Source organism: Zychaea mexicana (genome assembly GCF_025766255.1).
Source record: "Zychaea mexicana strain RSA 1403 chromosome Unknown BDB00scaffold_195, whole genome shotgun sequence".
In the NCBI taxonomy this organism is placed as follows: Eukaryota; Fungi; Mucoromycota; class Mucoromycetes; order Mucorales; family Lichtheimiaceae; genus Zychaea; species Zychaea mexicana.
In genome coordinates, this window is record NW_026516858.1 from 27,016 (window position 1) to 49,418 (window position 22,403).

Consider the following 22,403-nt stretch of genomic DNA (forward strand, 5'->3'; position numbering starts at 1 on the left):
AACTTTACAGATAACAACAGAGTATTACTACATCCTATCTAGGAGTATTATACACTTGGTAGCTATAATATCCATCGCATTTAACTACTGAATTTTTAATACATAGCAAGATTATCATTTCACTACAAGACCTCTATCATTTACATTGATATACTACACGTCAATAAGAGCTTTACATTTTCCCAGACTTACTTTTCGTGCAACAGTTGCGTATATATGAAAAAGACTTTACAAGAATTTGCATAGACCATAGCAGTAAGTTTTAAAGTTGTTCTCACTGACATTCTTTTCCAAATGGAATGTTTGTTTGGTTAAGCTGCAGCATTTTGAAAAAACTATACAATCAAACACAGCTTTATATGACCAGTACTGTAAAGAGGGGGGGGGAATAAACAGATATTCTTCATGTTCAGGTTTGAGCGAAAGATTCAAAATGAAAAAAAAAGTGAGAGTGTGTGTTCCAATGATAAGAACAAAGACAATGATCCATCATATACATGCTGCTGCCCTTGACGAATTCTGACTTTCGCTCAAGGCTTCTTACGCAAATGGAAATCGCTGATTCCGAGATTTCTATTTTATTCTGTATGGATGGCACATAGAAATCTTACTAACAATGCTGATAACTACAGGATATGTCTGATATTGTATTGTACTCTATATATAGACCTTTTATCCAGTTAGTCAAAAGGAGATCAATTAGCGACAGTATGGCAATTTCTAGTCGACTCTGTCCATTAGAGCCAAAAAAAAAAGCGGATGAAATTAAAAAGCATGAGTAGATCTTTTCTAGGGGGGACACAGAAGTTAAGCATCGTAATATAAAGCATTCGTATAAGCAGTATACTGCTAAAGTCATTGTGAGTATCCTACTACATGCATTGTGCAGTCGTTAACGGAAGTGCGAGTTTAACTTTTACTACCCTGATGCAGTAGCAGCAGCAGTAGCAGCAGCAGCAGCAGCAGTAATGGTGATGAAATGAAAATATATATCGTCGTGCATCCCGTGCACGTCCTTTTTGGCCCGTGATTGAATTTGAATTTGCACGAAGATGCGCCCCTATCAAACTAGCAGCCCGCATATGCTCTCTGCCTCTGTGCGCGAGTTTTTCCTCTAGTGACATACATACTCACTCCTCGCATGATGTGTGGGTACATAAAGTTCCAATTTGGTAATGATAGCGGTTCCCATTATCCATTACGTTTCAAACCAAACTTTTATCGCTTTTCCCCAGCCTATATCATTTCTACAACTTGCTTGCATCGCTTTATCCCAATGTAATTACATACACATACGCATACATGTACATAAAATCATGAAACAGCAGTGTAGTGTATTGTCTCGTCATCACAGGCCTATCTGGAATTTGAGAAATGATGAATGAATGTATTAATAAGAGAAGAGACATGGACGCTCTTTTTTGCATAAAGAAGACTTATCCTGGTAAATTACGAAACGACGATATCAGTGCTTCGCTAACATTATTACCAGGAGAGATAACACAGGAACTGGGATTTGTTTTGGTTTGGTTGGATGTGTGGGGGGAGAGGAAGCAAAAGAAGATGAGTATATCATACTAACAAGAGAAAAAGAGTCTTGATTCCCAATGTGATATTAAATGATTGATGTGGTAGTAGCAGTTTGTTCTTTTTCTCTGTTTTACTCTCGCTCTCTGCAGCCAGTAATTCTCTTTGTGAGAGTTCTACATGGCAACCAAAAAAAAAATGATGCACACCACGTAATTCATTATGCACGATGAAGTTTTTTTTTGTGTACCATGATCTTTGAATTCTGTCTTTGTGATCAGATATAAATACCTTTAGAAAAGTAATCCTGTCATATTGCTCTGTCACCATAACCTTTTCCTTTCTTTCATTCTCAATTTCTCAACCCATTCTTTTCACTCTCCCTGGTTTGTATGACAGCACAACAATGATCAGCACCAACCATCACCATCACCACAGCAGCAAACAGACACCAGCAACAATAGGATCCCACTCTTCCAAGGTGGATGCTGCCAAGCGACCAAGAACATCAACTGCTTGCGTTCGCTGCCATTTGAAAAAAGTAAGAAGTATCAATAGGTAGTACATCCGTAATGACTTTAATAGCATGAACAGGGTACACTAAAATCATCCATGTTATATATTCATCAAGGTCCGTTGTGACGGCCGCCGTCCAAATTGTGATCGTTGCGCAGCCAACGATAAAATGTGTGCCTATCCAACTCGACGGCGATCACGTAATACTCAGCCAGCCGATGTTGACCCGTTCATCGACGATTTATCGCAGCTGGAAGAACGAATCCGAGGAATCGAAACTGAACAGGAAGCACTCTGGCATGTGTTTCAACAACTACAACATCAACAACAACAGACTGCAACAACAACAGCAGCAGTCGATATGGAAAGTAATAGTAGTAGTCATGCTGACCTGATGAGTCGATTGACTACCATTGACCAACAAGTCCAGACCTCGCGGGCGAGCCTGGCTCGTCAACGACTCTTGCGTGAACAGCATATTGCACGTAAAAAACAACTTGGAGAAAAACATCAACGATCAGCATCATCATCCACCTCGTCTTCTTTGAAAAGCAGTATCAATAACAAGGATGACAAGCAGCAAGAACAGCAGCACCCAACAATACCGACTACTGATAGTAATACCGCCACTGTTACAACAACACCAGTAGTAGCTACTCAACAACAGTACCCATATCATCATCATCATCATCATCATCATCCCTATCATCAACAGCAGCAACCTCCATGGATTGTCAATAACGATTTTACATACTGGTTCCCAATGAACGAAGAGAATGAATACTTTTCAGCAGCTGTTGCAGCTGCCGCTGCTGCGCAACCGCAGCCAAAGAACGAATTGCTGTCACCCAGCGAGCTCAATTTAATGACAACACCACCACCACCACAACAACAACAACAACCACTTTTGTATCCATCGTCGTCCACATCTACTGTCCGCTCGTCATCTTCGGTGTCACCTTCGTCCTCCAATACGGCTTTGCCGTCCATGCATCAAGACTTTGCTCCTTCTCCTACTCATCCCCATGGCAACAACAGCACTCATAGTATGGGTGGAAACGGTATTCACAATGACATGGTGGTCGATCCATCATCGTACGGTCTCATGCATTTTGTTATGGACGAGGACCCTCTGATGCTCAACTATCCTCAGGAAGGCGATCCTTGGCTTGGCCATCCTGCTCGCTTGTAAAAAAAAAAAAAATCAAAAAAATTAATCAATCTGAATAGGAAAAGGCTGGGACCTTTTTCCAACCTATGTATCTTTTTCTACCTTTTTTTTTTTTTTCTACATAACAATCGTCTATTGTAAGACATCAATTGCATCATATATCATTGTACCTTTATAATTTCCCTTGCTAATTTTCATACTATCTTTTATTTATCAACTATATTGTTACTAATACTTCTTAACCCACATGTCATCATCAATTCTCCTCCATTATATGAAACAAGTGAAAAGAATATAATCTTTTATGTAAACTCTTTGGATCTATAGTACTCGTTGCAATGATGTCGTTCGCTATCAGTGTATGCGTGTATATATATCAAGAGGAAAAAAAAATGTATAGAGTGCCAAGGAAAGAAGTGATGTAAATGTGATTGGTTTCCTTGTGCAAGTGTACATATACGTATGTGCGTGCGTGTGTGTGTGTATGTATATAATTGACGAGAATTGAAAGTGTGTGTATGATATTGTAGACAATGGGAAGGGAGGGTATATATACTATGGAATGTTGATATGAATAACTCTAATTCTTATTGTCGAGGATGTTGTTCCTTGTTGATAATCGAAGATGAAGAACCAGCAGTAGGATTGGGAGCAGCATCATTCGTCGTACTACCGCCAGCGCTACTATGTGTTGTCGACTTGGTGCTATCATTCGAAGAGGCAATGACTTCCTCCAAATTTTCCAACCGACACACAATATGCCACAAAAGATCCTTATTTGTCCAGTAGGAGAAATGTGCTCGGAGACCTACCAGGTATTCATTGGCAATCATGCTCATGAAGCTCTCTGGTTGCAGCACATGATCAATGCGTCTACCACCTGGCAATTTGGTCTGCTGCTTGGCGTCTTCTGCTTTTTGATCCTGCTTGCTCTTCTTGGTACGATCGTCGGCATTAGCGTCGGTATTACCATTGCTGCTGTCACTGTCTTTGGGCTGCGTGGCATCCTTGGTCACCTCTTCCTTGGACTGTCCTGGTTCTGTCACTGCAGGACCTGGCTCGTTTAGCTCTTGATGCAAATCCAACCACAGGTCACCTTTACTGTTACTGCTGTTTTTGTCTTGTTCTTCCGTTACAGTACGACCAGCACCATAAGCTTCCGTATCTGTTGTAATTACAGCATTAGCATCGGCAGATGACGCAGACTTTGCATCTTGCTGTGGCTCTTGCATCGCTGCTTGTGGCTGTTGCTTTTCATCCTGCTGCTCTTGTCGATCCTGTTCCTGCTGTTGTTTTTGTTGTTGTTCGACATTCTCCTTCTGATATCGTTCTTGTTGCTGTTTCTGGCTTCGGTTGTCAGGTGAGAAATTCATCTGCGCGCGCTCCAAAGAATCCATTCGCACACCATCAATGCCTAGCACTTCCACCAAATGCTGCTGATGCTTGTGGCTCTTGTTTGCAGCATTAATGATATCATTTTTGTTTGAAAAAATTGTGTTCTTCATCGTATGAAACTCTTGCGGCGATCCCCCGAAAGTTTGAGATCTTGACCGTATAACAGGCCTTTTCATAAATCCCTCTTGTAACGACTGGCGTTGCTGTTTCTGCTGCTGCTGCTGCTGCTGCTGCTGAAATGAATCGTCGTCGTTCCTCAACTCAGAGTCATTGCTTTTTAAAGCAAGCATCTGATCCTTGACATCGTCTTGCAGTGGATCCCAAGTAATGATTCCAGGCACACTATCCAGCGTCGTCGTCGTTGTTGTTGCTGTGGCGGTGTTATCATTTTTCTGCATTTGCCGTTCTTTGCGTCGTTCGTCGGCGTTACCTTGATTACTTTTTCGCTTTTGCTTTTTCCGTTGAGTTGAAGACGATGGTGATGAAAAATATTGCAAAAATGCATTGAATGACGATACAAACTTTTTACTCTCTTGTTGCTGTGCATCGTCATCTTTTTGCTGTGGCTGCTCGCCTCTAGCTTTGGCTACGATAGATTCTGGCGATCGAGTGTCATCCCGGTGATGGTGTTTACCAGCTTTAGCTGCCATGTTAGTGGCCTGCAGGGTCGTCTGTTGTGCCGTCTTTGGTTCCTCATTGTTAGATGGCTGTTGTTGGCGGCGCTGTTGTTGCTGTTGCTGCTGCTGCTGCTGTGATGCTGACGCTTTCCACGAAAAGAAAGATAACAGGCCCGCACCCGGAAGGGATGGTAGCGATGGAAAGGAAAACGATGGGCCCAATGGGACGGAGCGTTCTACAAGCACAGCCGGCTGCTCCGTGTAGTACTCATTGATAAGCGGCTCAAAACGGTAGGCCTATTGTCCAAAGATAGCAAAAAGGAAAAAAGGAGGTTGCGATGAGAAGGAAAGAAAGCGCTTTCACATATCATCTCCCATCTTGACACACACAAGATAACAGATGAATTGGCCAATACGTACCAATGGATCGAATGGATGAAACACATTCTCAAAGACAATATCATGATCAGGGTGATAGAGCAAAGGGGTTTGGTTTCGTATCGTCAACATGGCAGCCAGCGGTGAGCCAAAGCCAAAAAAGTAATCTGGCTTGAAATCCAATTTCGAATACTCGACATTGACTTTACGATATTCTGCTTCTTCTTCCGACGTTTCGGGCTGTCGTTGATGCGAGAGGATATCCCATGTAATGATGCCGCCGAGTCTGAGACGTCATCATCCAGATGCATATTCCCAAAAAGTGTAAAAAAAAAAGGTCAGTATATTTGGATACGGGCCAAGAGTGGCGAAGTGGTGGTAGCATGGTGTTTTGGTAAGCAAGCACTCAGCAAATTACACGTAGCGCTACTTACGAATAGCCAATAATGACAATTTTGCCTGCAAAATCCGGATGCTTCTCCAGAAAGTTGTGATAAGACGTGTTGAACAAATTGGTGACGTTGTCAACAATACTTTGTCCGCGTTCTTTGGAAAAGTAAAATAAAATATCGGCCAAGTAGTCGTTTTCAATCAATCGGATCGTAGGAATGGATTTCAATGTAATGCGTCCCATCGTTGGGTCGGTTTGTTCGTGAATATGGCGGTGCCATTCGATGGGTATAAGTTCGATACGGACGGCATGGTCGGGTACTTTGGCTTGTAACACCTGACGCGTAGTTTCCCTTAGATTATCAACTACACGCATGATTACATGTGTTGGTGAGTACCTTTGTTTTGAAAAAACAACAACAGATGGACATGGATGGTGGTGGTGACAACGACTACGACTACGACGAGGACGAGGACGAGGACGAGGACGGCAGAAGGAAAAAATATAAACTTACTGTGTTCGTAGAAATGTCCGTACTGTTCTGTTTGCTGTAATTATCACATGCAAAACAGAGCAGGAAAAGATTAAAACAGAGCACACACAGCAAACATACACCGCACACGCCAATCACCAAACCATCACCCCTTATTGTAATCATCTTACTTGGCCAATACCCTACAGAATACCCAAGTAATATCATATTGAGTTAATGCACGTAGTTCTATGCCCGATAATAAGCCAAGGATTGAAAAGGCGCATCCCCTCTCATGTATCTAGTAGATACTTGCATGAATAACGAATATGAGATGATCGACTGGACTCTCGGACGATGCTTCGTCACAAGAGGAGTCACCTTGGGCACCAGTAGGTCCAAGGGACGGGGAAAATGGTGGTGGCGTTAATTCATCTTTGAAGCCGATCGAAATCGAGGATAGTAAAGTTATACAGAATTGTCGTGAGTGAATTTAAAAAATGATAAGTAATGTCGATCTAGATTGAAATGGACATTTTGGCAACCGAAAAGAAAATGCATTGCTACCTTCTTCAATGGTACTTGTTGCCGAAAGCTGCGGGGAAGGAACATAGGTCGTTTCGAAGAACATGTAGTATATGCTGTGCTGTGCTGTGCTGTGCTGTGCTGTGCTGTATATGATATGTCTACTGGTATATGGTCTAAGAAAAGAGTAAAAAAAAAAGAACGCAAAAGGGAAAAAACAAAAGAAAGAAGCAAAGAAAGGAAAAAGAAAGGGCTGTCAAGCTGTAGTAGTTTGATGCGATTATACAATTCAGATATTTTTAAAAGCAAGCAGCTATTTCACACATTCAAGCGTCATTGCTTCCCCTCCTCCCCCCCGACCCCATAGAACAACTCTACAACATATGTAATCCAAAAAATCTTAGCAATAACGTGTCTGTTTTCATTTTCATTTTTTCAGCTGTCAAATGATACCAGTACGTGTTTCCAGCAACAAGTTGACTTACTTATTGGCGTAGCGGTACCAGCACCAGCACCAGCAGCAGCAGCAGCAGCAGCAAGAAAAACAAGTGTTTCATTAATCTGCAGTATGCAAACAAACTGAAAGCAGCACAAGATGTTTTGAGATGAGAATTTATCCAATAAAGAAAGATATCGTTTTCATTGTCATGTGTAATAATGCTGCTCTATGACGGATGGATGGATCGTTCCGTAGCATTTGTTTCTGAAAACGATAATATGTTAACTGCCATGTGTAGTAGAATGCATAAGAGGAGTGTGATGCCAAGATAATGTCATCACACACAGATGCAAAAAAGAGATGTTCCCTGTTCCCTCATTCGCCAAGATCCACCTTTCTCTATGGTGATACAGAGCCAACTCAACACTATCAAACTGCCAAGTGCCCCCCCCCAGCCAAGGGCAGTGAACCACGTAGGACGTAGTGATACCATGCACAGCAACAACGGTGACGTATATGTTCATATGCGTATATATATATCTTTGCTGTGCGAGAAATTGAAAATTTTTGTAACAGCTCCCTTAAAAGCTTCAAATCGTTGTTCAAGTTCGTGAGGATACACTACTAGTGCACTGTGGTTTCATCGCGTTGTAGTTATGATGGTGTATGTTGTGGGCTTGTGTGAAATAGGCAAGTCCACCGAAAAGAAGTGTACAACTACAGAAACGTCTAGTTGTTATATCTGCTGGTAAATGATAAACAATCGCATATTTTGTTCCTTCTTTCGACATTATAAATGAAATTAGCAGCAGCAACCGTGGAGATCATACTCACACAATCAAGTGGCTGCATAAAAAGACGCCCATGGCGAAAAGGCACAGCTGTGGCTTAAAAAAGCCTAGAGTCTGTGTATGTGCGTCCTTATTTGTACGTTGAACAACGACACGACAATATATCAGCGTCATTGTAGGTGATGTTTTATACTTGGCATTTCATTTTGGGCACACGCCATTTTTATTTTGGCATATTATGAATTTTGATTTGGCACTTTATGATTTTTCAATTGGATTGCGGAAGGGACTGTACGGAGGTAGATACAATATCTTGAATCCACAGTCTTCCACTGTACTTTTTACGTTTTTCGCATGATGAAGGCTTGCATTATCCATTACCAACGCCTTTCCGAGCATACTGATTTTTTTTTCCAAAACGTCCATTACAGTTTCTAAAAACTGGGCAGAATGATCGGTTCGTGTACCAACTCTGGCTTCTATCCTTCCTTCACCATCTTGTAATCTCCGTTTCTTAGATCCAACTACAGCTTGTGACTTACGCAAACAAGATTTACCACTCCTTCAGCAGCAATAGCCCCCAAAATTGAGATGTTTATGCCACGGTTATTAGGTACCATCACTTAAGCTGGTTGTCCCTTTCTTGAGCGTCTAAACGTACGTCTAACATGTAAGTTGAACCTTGCTTCATCTATAAACACGCAGCTTGTCAATCTCTTGTTTGTTAATATCAAGGATCCAGTTCATTCATTTCTTGATAGTTTCAGGCAATGTACGGGTTTTTAATATTTTCATACGTTCCTTCATAGTTAAACCACATCTTTTTTTTACCAGATGCCTTTGTAAGCCACTCTGTGTGATTGCTACGCCATAATCCTTCCAAAGCATTGTTGCAGTTAGATCATCATCATATTATAATGTTCATTATTGTTGTAGCTACAAAATCTTTTCTTTTGAAGCATCCTCATTTGTTGCTCCGGAGTAATAGTTCCGTACACGAGATATACTGAATAGCCAAATTTACGATACATGCCTATGGCCACTGCATTGGATACACGCACATATAGATCCACGAACCGTCCATTGTATCTAGGTTAATATAGTCATGTTAGAGTCTTCCTTGAACAGTGCATAATATACGCTAGAACATCATATCTTTTGCTTACGTTTTCTCAGATACTTCTTCAAGCAGGTTCATCATGCCATCGGCTAAACCCAACAATCGACGATATTCAGGAGCAACTGTTATGGCCGTAACGTGTCAGGTGCCAGTTCTTGCCAGTACCTTCAGCCTTGCCCATCACTATAGATAAAAACGTTTAGCATTCAGTGTACTTTTTTCGTCGAGTAACAAGTAAAGTGTTGGTTAAAAAAGAATGTATGCTGTTTGTAGTCCTTCACTTACCATAACCCATAAGGCGGTCCTGTGGAGATATTTGTACACAAAATAGATCGGCCATTGTGCGAGGTATTGCAGATAGAACGAAATGTTATACTGTATTGAAAGAATGACGGTTAGTCGCTCAGATAACCTAAAGAGCGCGTGCCTTTTTTCGCGGGAAACTCACATCGAGATTGCTGCAAAATGAAACAGAAAAGCCAGACAGAATTGTGGTAAGTACGTGCAAAATACATTTCAAAAAGGACTTGCACATTATTATATTCAAAAAGATCAATTGCTTCAAATCGTCGTAGCAAGCTCCTGATTCTCGGAGGTGTGGCAAGTGCAGGAGGAAGGCTGGGTAACCCAATGGATGTTCAACGTCAAGCAGCAAGCCTGTGGCACTGCATGATTTTGCCCACATCACACACAAGAGATTAACGACATATAAATATAACGCAACCATCGATATATTGTAACGTCTTAGTTTGTGTAAGAGTTACGAATCCCGTTAAATAGGTTTTTTTTTATATAGGAAAAGTAATAAATTTGGATGAAATGCTAAGTATTAAGCAAAAGTGATGAAATAGAAGTGTGGGAGTTCAACAACCAGGGATTATACGTCTGGCACCACAAAAGATGTTCCTTTTAGTAGGATAAGAGAAAAGATAAAACTAAGTGTAAAAGAAGCTAAAGAACTGAACTGAACTGTTTATTATTCGGTACAAAATATTGGTCTATTTATACTAATTCTATTACAATATCTTTGACTAATCTAATTAGTCCTTTATCCAATGGATACCGCAACAGTGCGAAATGGTTTTGCACTTGGTGAGTTGGTTTTGCACCTAGTGTGAGTTGTTTTTGTACTCGCAGTAAAAGTAGTATTACGCAGTAAACGTATTGCTGCGGGTGTGAGAAAAATTTGCACTCGAGGTTGCACCAAGACTGTGATTGAGCGTAAAGGACGACAAGGTGGGTTACAATATGCCAAAACATGTAATATACCAGATGGGCTTACTTATGTAATCAACGCACGCTATACTGGACTTTATATGCGTACACGAGGTATCAAGCAAAAATGAGAAACTTCTTTTCCTTCCTTTTCATAACCACTTACCACAATATGGTTCTGTGTGCGATCTGTAACGATCAAGAAAGCAAATACAAATGTCCAACGTGCAAAGCACCATAGTACGTTTAGCCAATTATCTCCATTTGATTCTTATTTGTGAAATAACAAATGAATACATTCTGAACAATTGTGCAAAACCAGTTGCTCGATCGCATGCTTCAAAAACCACATGTGTAAGCTGCTCTTTCTCGTGTTACCTTACTACTATGTGCAAACCTGCTTATCTCCGAGCCTTTTAACATACATTAGTAGAGCCATGGCAGCCAGCACCAGCAACAACACCTACATTATCATCTTCTTCAGCAGGCTCGCGATTTCTAAATTCTAGTTTGTGTCTCTTTGGCAGGAATTTAAAGGACTTGATTTGCATTATCTTTGATAGGTGTTGAAAGAAAGCAGTTGGCAGTAGAAAATGCCGATGAAGACGACCCGAGTCGTTTAACAGAAAACCAGCTTACATCATTAGGTATGTAAAACGCAATATATGAAAAAGAAAGGAGATGTATACAAAAAGGAAAGAAAAAACTATGGCTGTAACCCATACAATATGTATAATAATGGAATAGCACATTCGTCCGACATAGCCATATATCTTCAAGACCCCCAGATACGTGACTGGGTTGCACGGATCGACCGGTCGACTGAGGCCGAGAAAGACTTAGAAGATGCACGGGCAGCTGATCCAAAGCTTGATGCATTCATCCAATTGCTTCTCAAAACGGTCATGAGCGTAACACTAATTGTTTCTTGACAAATTATGATAAAAACAACATTTTTCGGCTCAGGTGGTGTAAAGGAAAATGGATAAGAATAGTTTTTTTGGAGCATACATTGAGGAAAGAAAAAGGGTTGGCCATAAGAAAAGGAAGGGGAACATAGCAGCGCTCAGAAATAAGAGGTTTTAGAAGAGAAAAAAGAAGAATTGAAAGGGGAGAGATGGACATATGGTTAGCCAAAGGAAAAAAAGAATAACATATGAATAACAGAGATTGAAGTCAAAGAAGACCAAGAGTAAGAAACGAGAGCAAAAACAAAGAGTGTAGCCGAAAGAGGATCTAGTTGTAGTCATCGTCATTGTTGTCTTTTTTGATCGCGTAAGAGATCCTGCTGTGGCGATGACATGCTGTTTGCTGGCGGATATGCTGCAGGCGTGTACTGGTGGGCTGTTGGAATTGGTCGCTCGCTCACCAGCTTTGCCAACCGTCCTTCACTCTTCTCTACGACTAAGGCCTTAAGCCACTTGATTTCACGCTCCAGATCCTGAATATTCATATTAGCCTCCATCCGCTTGCTCTTTTCGGTCATCTCAAAAGCAGTTCGCTGGAGTGCCTGTTCACGCAACCCTGAGACGAACGCTTGCAGCGGTGTTGCGCTTGCGCTTATCGTCCTTGGTAAGCTTTGATTGGTTCTGTTGCTGCTCTTGAGCATGCTTGGGCTTGCCGTGGCGGTAATCTTCCTCTGGACTGCTCGTTGTTTCAGAAGATAATGTCGTTGCCGTTGGTGGCGATAACGCGTTGTTGCTGTGGTGATGACTGATGGCACTGCTGGTCGTATCATAGCAATATCATACAGATTGCCATCATTTCCATGGCTGTTATAACTACCATGGCAATCGTTACCCCAGCAATAGCTATCGTCGAAGACTGAAGCTGGCGGCACATCCTGCGAGGACTGCGTGTCGGCAAAGAAATCAAGGTCTTGCTGCATCTCTGTTTAGGTCAAGAAAGAGATAGGATCCAATAGCAGGTTCAACGATTCGACGCCTTGCTGTTGTTGCTCTGCTAGCGGCGGTATTAGCGGAAAAGATTGGGATTGCATCGCTTATTGAGGCGACTGATTCATACAATTATTCTATGTGTCTTCTTTTTTTAAAAACGGATTTCTTTGTTGAATGCAACGAGAGTGTGAGAGTGAGAAAGAGTTAAGAAAGATTGAGGAAGCAGAAAGAAAGAGGGGAAGAAACCGAAGAAAAAGAAACCACTACATAGACAATGGTAAGTTACCTTGAATTATATAGTACAGCAAATATAATAAAATACACACAATAACAACTGGAGCGAGAAAAATGGAAACCCAGAGTAAGTCGTAAACTTCAAATGAGAAACAAACAAGAAAGGCGAGTGGTAACAATATAAATATATGTGCTCATGGAAGCCAGTCCATGGGACGACAGCGGAGCGACACAAGAAGAACGCCAGTGTATACTTCCAAGAACGTCATCTGATAACTGTCTTGTTCGACCACGAAAACAAAGGCGGCGATCTCTAGGCTCACTGTCATATTAGCAAGCGCACTGTACTTTAAAAAAATTTTGAGAGCAAGACTAGCGAATAGCCATCCGTTCCTAGCTTTGCGTCGAATATGCACTTTTAAAATAATAACAGCTTTATTTTATTCAAAAAAGTTATTTATATAGCCAAAAGAAGTACTACAAGTTGTTACAAGAAGCATTATACAACGACTTTGCATGCTTGTATCATGCAACACAGTCATCCTCAGCTACTCGTTTAACACGTTCAGTTATTCTCCGGATCAATTGATCTTTCTCACTTGACTTGTATCTTTGAACACCTATCATGATAATAACATTAAGCTTGATAGCAATATTGCTGCCCAAATGCCATACTTATTCAGCTTCACCTTCGACCAGGACTGTTCTATTGAATTGAGAAAGGGAGAATAGGGGAGTCAGGTAAGTGCATTTGCAGGTCGCCCGCAACACTTTTGATAGGATGTGTGAAGCCCGTCAAATAAACGATTTCTGCAGTATCGTTGTAGGCCGGATCGTGTGTCGGAAAACGCAATAAAAGCTCACAAAAGACCAAAGCTAAAAGGGTGATATATTCAAGGAAAGGGGTGTAGGTTGATATAGCTCTTTCAGAACCGGGGAGATCTGATGACAAACGGGTTCTTCAGTCCAAATAAACCCACTAATCACCACAAGAAAACTCGAAAGAACTCTGTTGTTTATTGCGTGACGGGAAAGTGTTACATATTGGCGGCACCGTCTACGTCACTCACATCAGGACTGGATTCGTCATTCGCTACAAAAGTTTCTTTTTTCTTTTTTCTTTACTACACCTCCCTCCTTTCTTTTTATCTTTATATTTTATTTTCTAATGGCATCAGGTGGCCCGCGCCTACGTGCTGCGATGGATTGTGCATCAGATGGCCTCGCGCCTGCGTACGCGCGAGATAACCCAGCTCTTGGGTGCCTCGATTCACTGTTCTTTACAATGAATTGATGTGCATCAGATGGCCTCGCCCCTACGTACCCGTGAGATAACCCAGATCTTGGGTGCCTCGATCCATTGTCTTTTAAATCTCCTCATTTTCTCCCTTTTAACACACACACACACACACAGAAAACACACTCAAAAGTATTGAATGGTAGTGGAAGACTTGTATCTTACACACGCTTTTTTATTTATTTATTAGATTATGCTTTTCTTGACGTCAAGATCATGGGTTGGAGAAACGAACTGAATAAAGAACACGGTACAATAATGGTATACTGGATAGGTTTTTTTACCAGGTAAAAAAATAAAAAACAGTGGTGAAAGAGAGGGATCGAGGACGATTTTACTGTACGGTTAGAAATGGAAAATGACTAGATGGATAGATATTTATTAACGACGACTCGGCCATCATGACGTGGGCCTTTTTGCAGACCGGAATACACGCCTCCTTCCCTGATATGCGGCACGACATCTGGACCCCGGCGCCATAGCAACGGATGCAATGTCTCTTACATGAGCCTCCTTGTGCAAGATCGCTCGCGAAGCCGTACGAGCGACGATAGCAATACCTTACTGGTAGGTAGCGATATGGTTTCCACTCCTGCTTCGCCTCGCATCCGGGCCTCCACTGATTTTAAATCCTCAACATCACGTCCAGTTGACATCCTTCGCAACCTCCTCGTAGACCAATCCGAGCTGATGAATGGGCGTTTGGCAGCTATCAGGAATCGTTTTGCAGGACGAGGCCTTTCTGAGGCAGCATTGACCTTACTCTGTGAACCCCTGCTTCGTAAATCATCTACAAATCGCACCTATTTTGGAGGCCAGCGTCGTTTCGTCTGGTGGGCCTTGCATGCTGGCGTCAATGTCAACAACTATACCGTCGAGGAGCTTATCAACTTTCTTTCAGCAGCGCATCAGCAAGGCGACAGTTGGAGCACCATCAAGCTTTTACACACTGGTGTTTTGATCTTCCATGTCAATGCCGCGCCAATCCGCCGACATCCAGATTTATAACAACTACTAGCTCGTTTCACCAAGGACGCACCTCCTCGCTCGAATTCCAAACCCAATCTTGATCTCACCGCTACTTTGCAACATCTTGCGCGTCTTCAGTCCTCTGCGTCAACCCTTTGGCCAGACTCAATGAAATGGCAGCTTTTCTTTTAACGACTGCTGCTTTTCTGCGTCCTTCGCATTTACATCGTCTTCAGTTGACCAAATGCCGTGACGTTATCAACACCGTTTACATCTTTGTTCTCTTGCCCCGAAGGAGACTCGCAGCGGTCGACCCATTGTTAAGCATCTCATTGTCTACCAATTACCTGGCGATTCTGCACTGTGTCCAGTGGCAGCAGTCGAAGCCTTACGGGATCATCCTGATGCAGCATCCGGACCCTGTGATTCGTTGTTCGTTAATAGCATTCGAGTGTCTAGTGCAGTCAAGGTCTCTACTATTTCGGGTTGGAATAACGGCTCCTGGCTCGTTCATCAACATCAGCATCAGCTTCTGATTCGGCGAACGGTCTACCTTCTTTACGTCCGGTGGCATGTACCTTGACACTGAGCAACGAATCCTCCTTCGATGATGTCCTAGCTATGGGTAATTGGTCTTCACGAAGAGTTTTCGATAATCATTACCGTTGTACTATTCAATTTCCCGAATTGGTTCTGTTTCATTTTGCTACAATAAAGCTGAGAGAGATGGTCACAGCACTTGATGATTTCTGGTTCGGCTAGTCCTTAGGACTAGGGATCCGCACGGTTCGGTTCGGTTCGGTTCTTGAAGGGAACCGAACCGAACCGTCCAAAGTAAGAACCGAACCGACTAGAACCGATGAGAACCGTAGAACCGAAGAATCGAACCGAAGAATCGAACCGAAGAACCGAACCCGTCATGTATATAAAAAAGGCAAAATCCAGTATCTTTGAATGAAAATGTATGTGTGTTCAAATATCGTGGTATACTTGAATATCGCAGTAAAAAAGAATAGTTTATTATTGTACGTTGAACAGCGATTTCAAAATGAATAAGAGAAACAGAATGTAAACATTTAATATACAATGTGGGTCATTGCATGGTTAAAAGATTAAAGCACAGTTTTCACAAAAAAAAGTGGAGCTTATAGTACTAGAGCGACGTAGTATTACTAGTACAATACGTTATTGTAACATTGGAGGAACCAAACCACAACCGGCAGTACACACAGCTACTGTGTCTCTACGCGTGTATAGTGTCTCATAAAAGGCAAAGTGTCAATGGGTAAGATAATTCTGTTATGGGCCCCAGGATGCGCAATCTCAGACAGAATGCACAAACTTGATAAAACTGATCGAGAAGCCAAGATAAATCTAGTAAAGTAGTACGTCATGGAGAAAATGCATTGTGGGTAGCAAAGTAGAGGAACAAGTAATGATGCGCGTTATGGGCAGAGAAAGCAAGCTGCTGTCAAACGAAGTGTTTCTTTTTTGTTCTTCTCTTCTTTACTATTTTTCCCTCCCTTCTGCTTTTGCAAGTTTGTTAAGTTTTTGAATAAAGTATGGCTTGCAAATACACTACTTCTTGGTCTTTTATAAGGAGTAACATTGTTCGTAACTTCCATTATAGCCTACTTTATACTAACTACCAAAATCGCCAAATGCAATCTTCTGCCTCTCGGTTCTTGGGTTCTACGCATACAAAACCGGTTCGGTTCCGGTTCGGTTCTTGGTAGGAACCGAACCACATTTTCTCGGTTTCGGTTCGGTTCGGTTCCGGTTCTACGGTTCTGATACGGATCCCTACCCACTATGTACAATGCAACAATACAAGTACAAAGTGGCTTCCAGGTTTTGTATACTCAACGACAAAAGTGTAAAACGCCCACTACCAATGAGATACGCGAAATTGCAGCAAGCTTCTGGCGTGCAGCAAACGCCACACTTTTTAGTTTTATACAATAAGATTTTGCGTCAGCTAGGGAACAAATTTACCTGGTAATTTTGCGTTCCTAGTTTTGTAACTTGAGCAACAATAGTATGTGACAAAACTTGAGAAACGACTTGACTTGGCCAAGCCAAGAGATATGCAAAAATGATAGAGAGAGAAAGAGACAATGTTTATTCATGTGTGTGTGAACAAATGTATATGAAATGGTTAAGCTTTTAAGGCGATCACTTGAACTTTGATTGTTCTCTGCCAAAACAATTTTTCTACAGCTGCTGTAACCGAATTTTTTCCTCTTTTCCGTCGCGATTCCTATGGCAACTGAACATACCCCTTTCATCACAGGTAGTTACCAGTGATACAATTTCAAATTCAATTGTTTGTATTGTAATATTTAGTGCTTATTAATCTTTCAATGTGGTAGCTACAAAAGCTTTTTTATTGCAGGCCAAGAACCGCGGGAAGTCGGTCAGACTTCAAAAAGTCATTGACCATTTAGAACATGACATTGTTTCTAGCTCTATCAGAAATGACCTACGCTGCACAAAAAGAACATATGTTTGATTAGTAAAGGAAGCGGCGGCTTCGTTAGAAATGTCAATAGTAAGTGTCAACTACTATATCTGTTTTTTTTTCTTACGCAGGTATATATATTAAACACGGACTAATGCATTGATATCTTCTAGGGAGATGAAAATGTGTGATAAACGTGGGTTGTGGATAGAGTAAAAAGATTGAATAAGAGACAATATGAAAATACAGTGAGAGTCAAATATGAGATGATCTTTATTGAATGAATTCACAACCCTTTATATACTGTTGAAGATGGTGTCTAGACTTCCGTCTGGATGAACTGATGAATGGATCGCGGACATGCCGGATTTCGGATGTTTCAAAGATGAAGAAGGATGGGAAGGTTGAGTTTGTCGGCCATGATAATGGACGTTGTCTTCCGATTGTAAAGAGTCATCTTTGCTATGATCAGTGTGTTCCTTGTTTGGCGAAGTCTCACCTTTGTCAGTGCTGGAATTGGTATCCGCTCTTTGACAGGTACACTTCGCTCAACTCAGATAAGCTAGATTCAAAGGAAGTGCTGACTAACTCGAGAATAGGACAATGTGTATACAATGGTTGGTCCTGAGTTATTCTCGATTGGTAATCCATGTTTGAGAGATTATCGATATGGTGCTAATTATGTAATAATTGATTCATCCGTGTGTGTGGTGTTCTCTCTACTGCGTTCTAATGGTTACGAAGACGGCGGAGCGGGTTGAGTTGTCCGGATCAATCTCAAAGTAGTGTGGTTTACCACATTACCCCCTTCCAGGTTAGATTATAACCGTTTGTCTTGAGAACTAATGGAAGTTTAAAACTTCATAACGGCGAGCTTTTAAGCGTTTGCTTTGACGTGATGGACGTGTAGACGTTGAGGGCCGCGTTGCAGTACCACGTTTCGATGTAGATCGTGTCGATCGTGCGGATCGTTTGGATGGTTGTGCAGAAGCAGTTATTGCTTTGTTCTGCATTGTTGGTGTAACAGTACCAAGCCGCGTCCAGTACTCAGCTATGCGCTGTGGGCTACTGAACTTATCAGGAGGGAGCCAGCTGTCATCTTTTTCATCATAGCCTTCCCATCGAATTCTGTATAGGTAATTTCCACCTGACAGTTCTTTGTGGTCTACTACTGCTTGAACAGTGTACCAATTTTTTCCTTCTTGGCGTATCTCATCAAGTGAAACAATTTCGTCTTCGGAAATTAACTTGAGTTGTGAAGGAGGAAAATCTCTAGGCATTAAGAGTCCTTGTTCATCCATAAGAACGTATGATCCGCCTTTTGTTTCCCTGACTACGGTGTATGGTCCTTCATAAGCCGGAGCTAATTTCCCACCGCGTTTCATATCCCTAATCATCACTTTGCTGTGCGTGGGAAATTTTACTAATCTGTACTTTTTGTCAAACTTGCCCTTCTTCAAGTTGTTTTTTGCTTGTACTCTTTCAGCGATAGCTGGGAATACAACACCTGCCATTTCTTCAATGCGTCCTAGTAGCTCATCATTTGTCATTGGTCTCAGAACATCATCGTTGGCATAATTTTCAAAACCATTCATTGCTCGTGCAAACATTAGAGTGTAAGGTGAGGACCCATGTAGCTCTGTTAGTTTGGCGTTGATGGCGAGTTGTGACACCGGGACGTACATATCCCAATCGCGTATAGCGCCTTTGATCATTTTGCGTAGCATGTTGACTGCTGTTTGTACGTGGCGTTCGGCTAAGCCATTGGCTCTAGGGTGAAACTTCGTGACTAGGCGATGAGAGAACCCTGCTTTCTCTTCCATCGTTTTCATCAGTTGGTTCACGAATTCCGTACCATGATCAGATTGCAAAAACCGCGGAAAACCATAGTTACAGAATACGTCGACAACGACGCTCGTAATGGTTTCTTGTGTTTTGTCGGGAATGGCGCGTAGAACAGTGAAACGTGTGCAGACGTCGACCATGACTAGTAAATAATTATTATTTCGATTGCTTGTCTCTAACGGACCAGCTAAATCAATTGCCCAGTGGTCACCTGGAAGGTACGCATAAATAGGGCGAAGAGGGTGATAACCCTTTTTTACAATATTGTACTTTTGACACTCTGAACATTTCCGAACGATTTCGACCGCGTCTTTATTTATAGCAGGCCAGTGTATACCGTCCTCATGCAGTCGCGCAGTCATTGCTTCTGAACCAAAATGGCCGAAGGAATGTGCTGTCAGTAGTAAATCTTCGCGTTCGTTTTCTGGTGGTACTAGCATTTCCTGTAAATCAGCACTTGTATACGCTCGACGGTTGTATAAATGTCGGTTTTTTCTTATGCGTGGTGCATTACCCCCTTCCAGCTCTTTTTCAGTATGAAAAAGGCGAGAAAGTCGATCGGGGAGGATGTTATCCAGACCGGGTAGATGAACGATGTCGAAATTATATTCAAGCAACGTATCCAACCAGTTGAGCATCATAGGATTGGCGATTTTTTGTGTATGCAGATACGTAAGAGCTTTGTGGTCCGTGTACAGGGTGAAGTGGTTTCCCCAAAGGTATTTATGGAATTTGCGTAATGCAAATATTACGGCTCCTAGCTCTCTTTTGGTAGTACTCCAGTTTCGCTCGGACTTCGATAAAGCGCGTGCCATGAATGCGATATGGCGAGTCTCTCCATTGATTACTTGGTATAGGCAGGCAGCAATACCAGAGTTGGATGCATCAGTGGCAACTTGGAATGGATGGCGCAAATCCGGATAGCGAATAAATAGTAAGTGTGTGATTAACTTTTTAAGTGTGAGGAATGTGTTTTCCTGTTCGTCTGTCCAGACGTGCTCTAAAGATGTTTCATTGCGTAGCTTATCCAATGGAGCTATGATGGTGGACACTCTAGGAATATGGTCCCGGAGGTATCCTATAACTCCCAAGAAACTTTGAAGTTGTTTACCTGTACGAGGTCGCTCTATTTGCTATATGTTGGTCACCTTCCTTGTATCTAAGGTGATGCCTTGGTCGGAAACGCAAAAGCCAAGCAAATAGACACTTTTTTGTGCAAAGTGGGATTTTTTGATGCTGATCCCCAGGTTGACCTTGGTGAGTTGATCGATGACCACTACCACATGTTTAGCGTGTTCCTCTATTGAATCTGAGTATATGATAATATCTTCAATGAAGTTACTCACGTGATCCTGCATCCCTTGGAATAAGGTAGACATGCATTTTTGGAAAACAAATGAAATGTGACGGATTCCAAAGCAACATCCGCGATGCATGTATTGGACACCATCGAAGGTGAAGGATGTGATAGGTCTGTGTGGTTTATAGATGGGTAATCTGTTGTAGGCGACGTTATGTCAATGGTGGTCATTACCTTACATTTGTGTAACCGCGAGAAAATGTCCCGACACAGAGGTATTTCATTCCATATTTTGCAAGTGTTTATTTATATGACGAGTGTTAAGGCAGACTCGACGTTTGTCATTTGTATAATTACCGAATTCATCTTTCTTGGGTGTGAGAGTGAGTGGGCTATTCCATCTAGTGTTAGCTAGTGCTTGTACTATAGTACCATTCTCTAACCATGTATTAATAGTGTCTCGCACAGTTTGTGTATGTGCAATTGGTAAATCATACTGCCGATGCCAAGATATCAATCCTTCTGGCATATCAAGCATACTTCTGCTTCAGGTACAGTACATAACGCTGTTGGGGGAATATTCGCGTTGGCATTGAGATAAGGCTGAATTGCCTGCATGAACTCTTCCTGCTCTTCCTTTGTTCCTGCTGGTGGGTTATTTGGTTCGGGTGCATCATTAACAACTGTTTTCTTTTCCTCCTGTTGTGCACTCACAGAAGTAGGGAAGTTGTGCTCTAGACCAGTGATACCAATACCAAGTTTAGGAGCAAGATTCATGCCTAATGAGATGGGTAAATCTTCATCTGCAAGTTCCATGACATAGAAACTATGTGTAAGTTCTTTGGTACCATAGACATGGAATGTTCTTCACAATTCCATATATGGGAGCAGTTTTGTCTTTTGAAGCAAGTGTAACAGGTTCGGTAAACTGACTTTTATTTATGACAAAATTCTATTTTTTGGCTAAGTTGATGTCTATATAGGATGCGTTCGCTCCAGTATCAAGTAGGGCCAGATGCTTGTTATTCTGTAAAAACATGGGTAAGATAATAGAGTCAGTTTGTGCCTGTGATAGTGAGGAACTCCTGTTGCTTAAATGTGTCTTACATTGTAAATCTAGCTGGGCCATATCTATGTGAGCCTGTAGCCTTCTTCCTTGTTTGCATCCTCGATCTCTGCTGTTTCGATGCAGGTAGCTCGGTTCTTTAAAACCGGTGGCTGTTGATGTTGCTGTTGCTTGCCCTTGACCAAGAAAAACTCCTGGCACTTATGGCCTGGTGTGTATGGCACCTTTTTGCAATACCGCCATAGGTTATTTGTGTTATTACTGGCGCTGTTGGTATAGTTGTTGCCTATGAAACCTGGACCTTTGCGGTTGATCAACGTTTTGAGGAGATCGCAGTCTCTCTCATTGTGATTGCCTTTGGATGAAGGCGGCAATGCCTTTCTTGACCATTTGCTGCTGTCCTGGTGGAGACCATGAGCCATGTGAACGACTTATTACCCTTGTAGCCGCCTTGCGTGGGTGTTGGACCTTTACCTTTTCATCATCAGACGACGACGAATCAGATTCGGCTTCATTATTTTCCCAATGCTTGTCATGATAAGCTGGGAACCTATGAAAGGTTGTTGGGCTGTTTCAACCCGTAGTAATTGGTAATAACCTGCCATGCTCGTTCACGGATGGTCTTGACCAGGACGAAACGTAATTCCATACTAGCTCCTCGCCATCCTCGAGCCCAGCATCAAACACAACCTCCTGGAAACGCTCGGTGTACAAGCGGATTTGCTCGCCCTTCTTCTGGGCATGCTGCGTGCTTCGTACCATTTTTTTCCAACATT

The 22,403-nt window shown here is 42.0% G+C and overlaps 9 protein-coding genes across 9 annotated transcripts; 4 read left to right on the plus strand and 5 right to left on the minus strand.

Annotated features, from left to right (window-relative positions):
- Positions 1-1,933: 1,933 nt before the first annotated feature.
- On the plus strand, positions 1,934-3,235 carry BDB00DRAFT_879840 (uncharacterized protein; the record flags this gene model as incomplete). Its single annotated transcript, XM_053127921.1, has 2 exons — positions 1,934-2,068; positions 2,159-3,235. 2 exons carry the CDS (start codon positions 1,934-1,936, stop codon positions 3,233-3,235), a joined length of 1,212 nt encoding a protein of 403 aa, XP_052972603.1.
- A 161-nt stretch (positions 3,236-3,396) lies between these two features.
- BDB00DRAFT_216757 (uncharacterized protein) lies at positions 3,397-6,042 on the minus strand. Its single transcript, XM_053116507.1, has 2 exons — positions 5,647-6,042; positions 3,397-5,523 (listed from the first exon to the last, which is right to left on the minus strand). The coding sequence occupies exons 1-2, from the start codon at positions 5,734-5,736 to the stop codon at positions 3,802-3,804; spliced, it is 1,812 nt and encodes a 603-aa protein (XP_052972604.1). The 5' UTR covers positions 5,737-6,042; the 3' UTR covers positions 3,397-3,801.
- A 456-nt stretch (positions 6,043-6,498) lies between these two features.
- Positions 6,499-7,098, minus strand: BDB00DRAFT_752180 (uncharacterized protein; the record flags this gene model as incomplete). The annotated part of the gene is made up of 3 exons (XM_053118638.1): positions 6,499-6,536; positions 6,780-6,848; positions 7,002-7,098. Coding segments are annotated over 3 exons (204 nt in total), but the record flags the coding sequence as incomplete, so codon positions are not given.
- A 1,866-nt stretch (positions 7,099-8,964) lies between these two features.
- BDB00DRAFT_897782 (uncharacterized protein) lies at positions 8,965-9,720 on the minus strand. Its single transcript, XM_053128527.1, has 3 exons — positions 9,628-9,720; positions 9,389-9,525; positions 8,965-9,311 (listed from the first exon to the last, which is right to left on the minus strand). The coding sequence occupies exons 2-3, from the start codon at positions 9,421-9,423 to the stop codon at positions 9,119-9,121; spliced, it is 228 nt and encodes a 75-aa protein (XP_052972606.1). The 5' UTR covers positions 9,424-9,525; positions 9,628-9,720; the 3' UTR covers positions 8,965-9,118.
- On the minus strand, positions 9,542-9,896 carry BDB00DRAFT_861219 (uncharacterized protein). The gene is made up of 3 exons (XM_053126029.1): positions 9,791-9,896; positions 9,667-9,717; positions 9,542-9,646 (listed from the first exon to the last, which is right to left on the minus strand). Exons 1-3 carry the CDS (start codon positions 9,875-9,877, stop codon positions 9,620-9,622), a joined length of 165 nt encoding a protein of 54 aa, XP_052972607.1. The 5' UTR covers positions 9,878-9,896; the 3' UTR covers positions 9,542-9,619.
- An 812-nt stretch (positions 9,897-10,708) lies between these two features.
- BDB00DRAFT_861220 (uncharacterized protein) lies at positions 10,709-11,491 on the plus strand (the record flags this gene model as incomplete). The annotated part of the gene is made up of 5 exons (XM_053126030.1): positions 10,709-10,797; positions 10,880-10,911; positions 10,988-11,044; positions 11,121-11,204; positions 11,305-11,491. Coding segments are annotated over exons 1-5 (415 nt in total), but the record flags the coding sequence as incomplete, so codon positions are not given.
- Positions 11,492-11,809: 318 nt separating this feature from the next.
- On the minus strand, positions 11,810-12,445 carry BDB00DRAFT_879843 (uncharacterized protein; the record flags this gene model as incomplete). Its single annotated transcript, XM_053127922.1, has 1 exon — positions 11,810-12,445. One exon carries the CDS (start codon positions 12,443-12,445, stop codon positions 11,810-11,812), a length of 636 nt encoding a protein of 211 aa, XP_052972609.1.
- Positions 12,446-13,953: 1,508 nt separating this feature from the next.
- Positions 13,954-14,994, plus strand: BDB00DRAFT_897788 (uncharacterized protein; the record flags this gene model as incomplete). Its single annotated transcript, XM_053128528.1, has 2 exons — positions 13,954-14,273; positions 14,409-14,994. Exons 1-2 carry the CDS (start codon positions 14,203-14,205, stop codon positions 14,992-14,994), a joined length of 657 nt encoding a protein of 218 aa, XP_052972610.1. The 5' UTR covers positions 13,954-14,202.
- A 1,408-nt stretch (positions 14,995-16,402) lies between these two features.
- On the plus strand, positions 16,403-16,687 carry BDB00DRAFT_861229 (uncharacterized protein; the record flags this gene model as incomplete). Its single annotated transcript, XM_053126031.1, has 2 exons — positions 16,403-16,493; positions 16,556-16,687. Coding segments are annotated over 2 exons (223 nt in total), but the record flags the coding sequence as incomplete, so codon positions are not given.
- Between the last annotated feature and the right edge of the window lie 5,716 nt (positions 16,688-22,403).

Excerpts from the sequence above, each read along its gene's own strand:
- BDB00DRAFT_216757 (XM_053116507.1), bottom strand. The coding sequence starts at position 5,736 with ATGTTGACGATACGAAACCAAACCCCTTTGCTCTATCACCCTGATCAT. Across the intron at positions 5,524-5,646 it reads TTCATCCATTCGATCCATTG|GCCTACCGTTTTGAGCCGCT; the intron begins GTACGTATTGGC and ends TTTGGACAATAG.
- BDB00DRAFT_897782 (XM_053128527.1), bottom strand. The coding sequence starts at position 9,423 with ATGATGAACCTGCTTGAAGAAGTATCTGAGAAAAC. Across the intron at positions 9,312-9,388 it reads GAAGAAGTATCTGAGAAAAC|ATACAATGGACGGTTCGTGG; the intron begins GTAAGCAAAAGA and ends ATATTAACCTAG.
- BDB00DRAFT_861219 (XM_053126029.1), bottom strand. The coding sequence starts at position 9,877 with ATGTGCAAGTCCTTTTTGAAATGTATTTTGCACGTACTTACCACAATT. Across the intron at positions 9,718-9,790 it reads CATTTTGCAGCAATCTCGAT|TATAACATTTCGTTCTATCT; the intron begins GTGAGTTTCCCG and ends CTTTCAATACAG.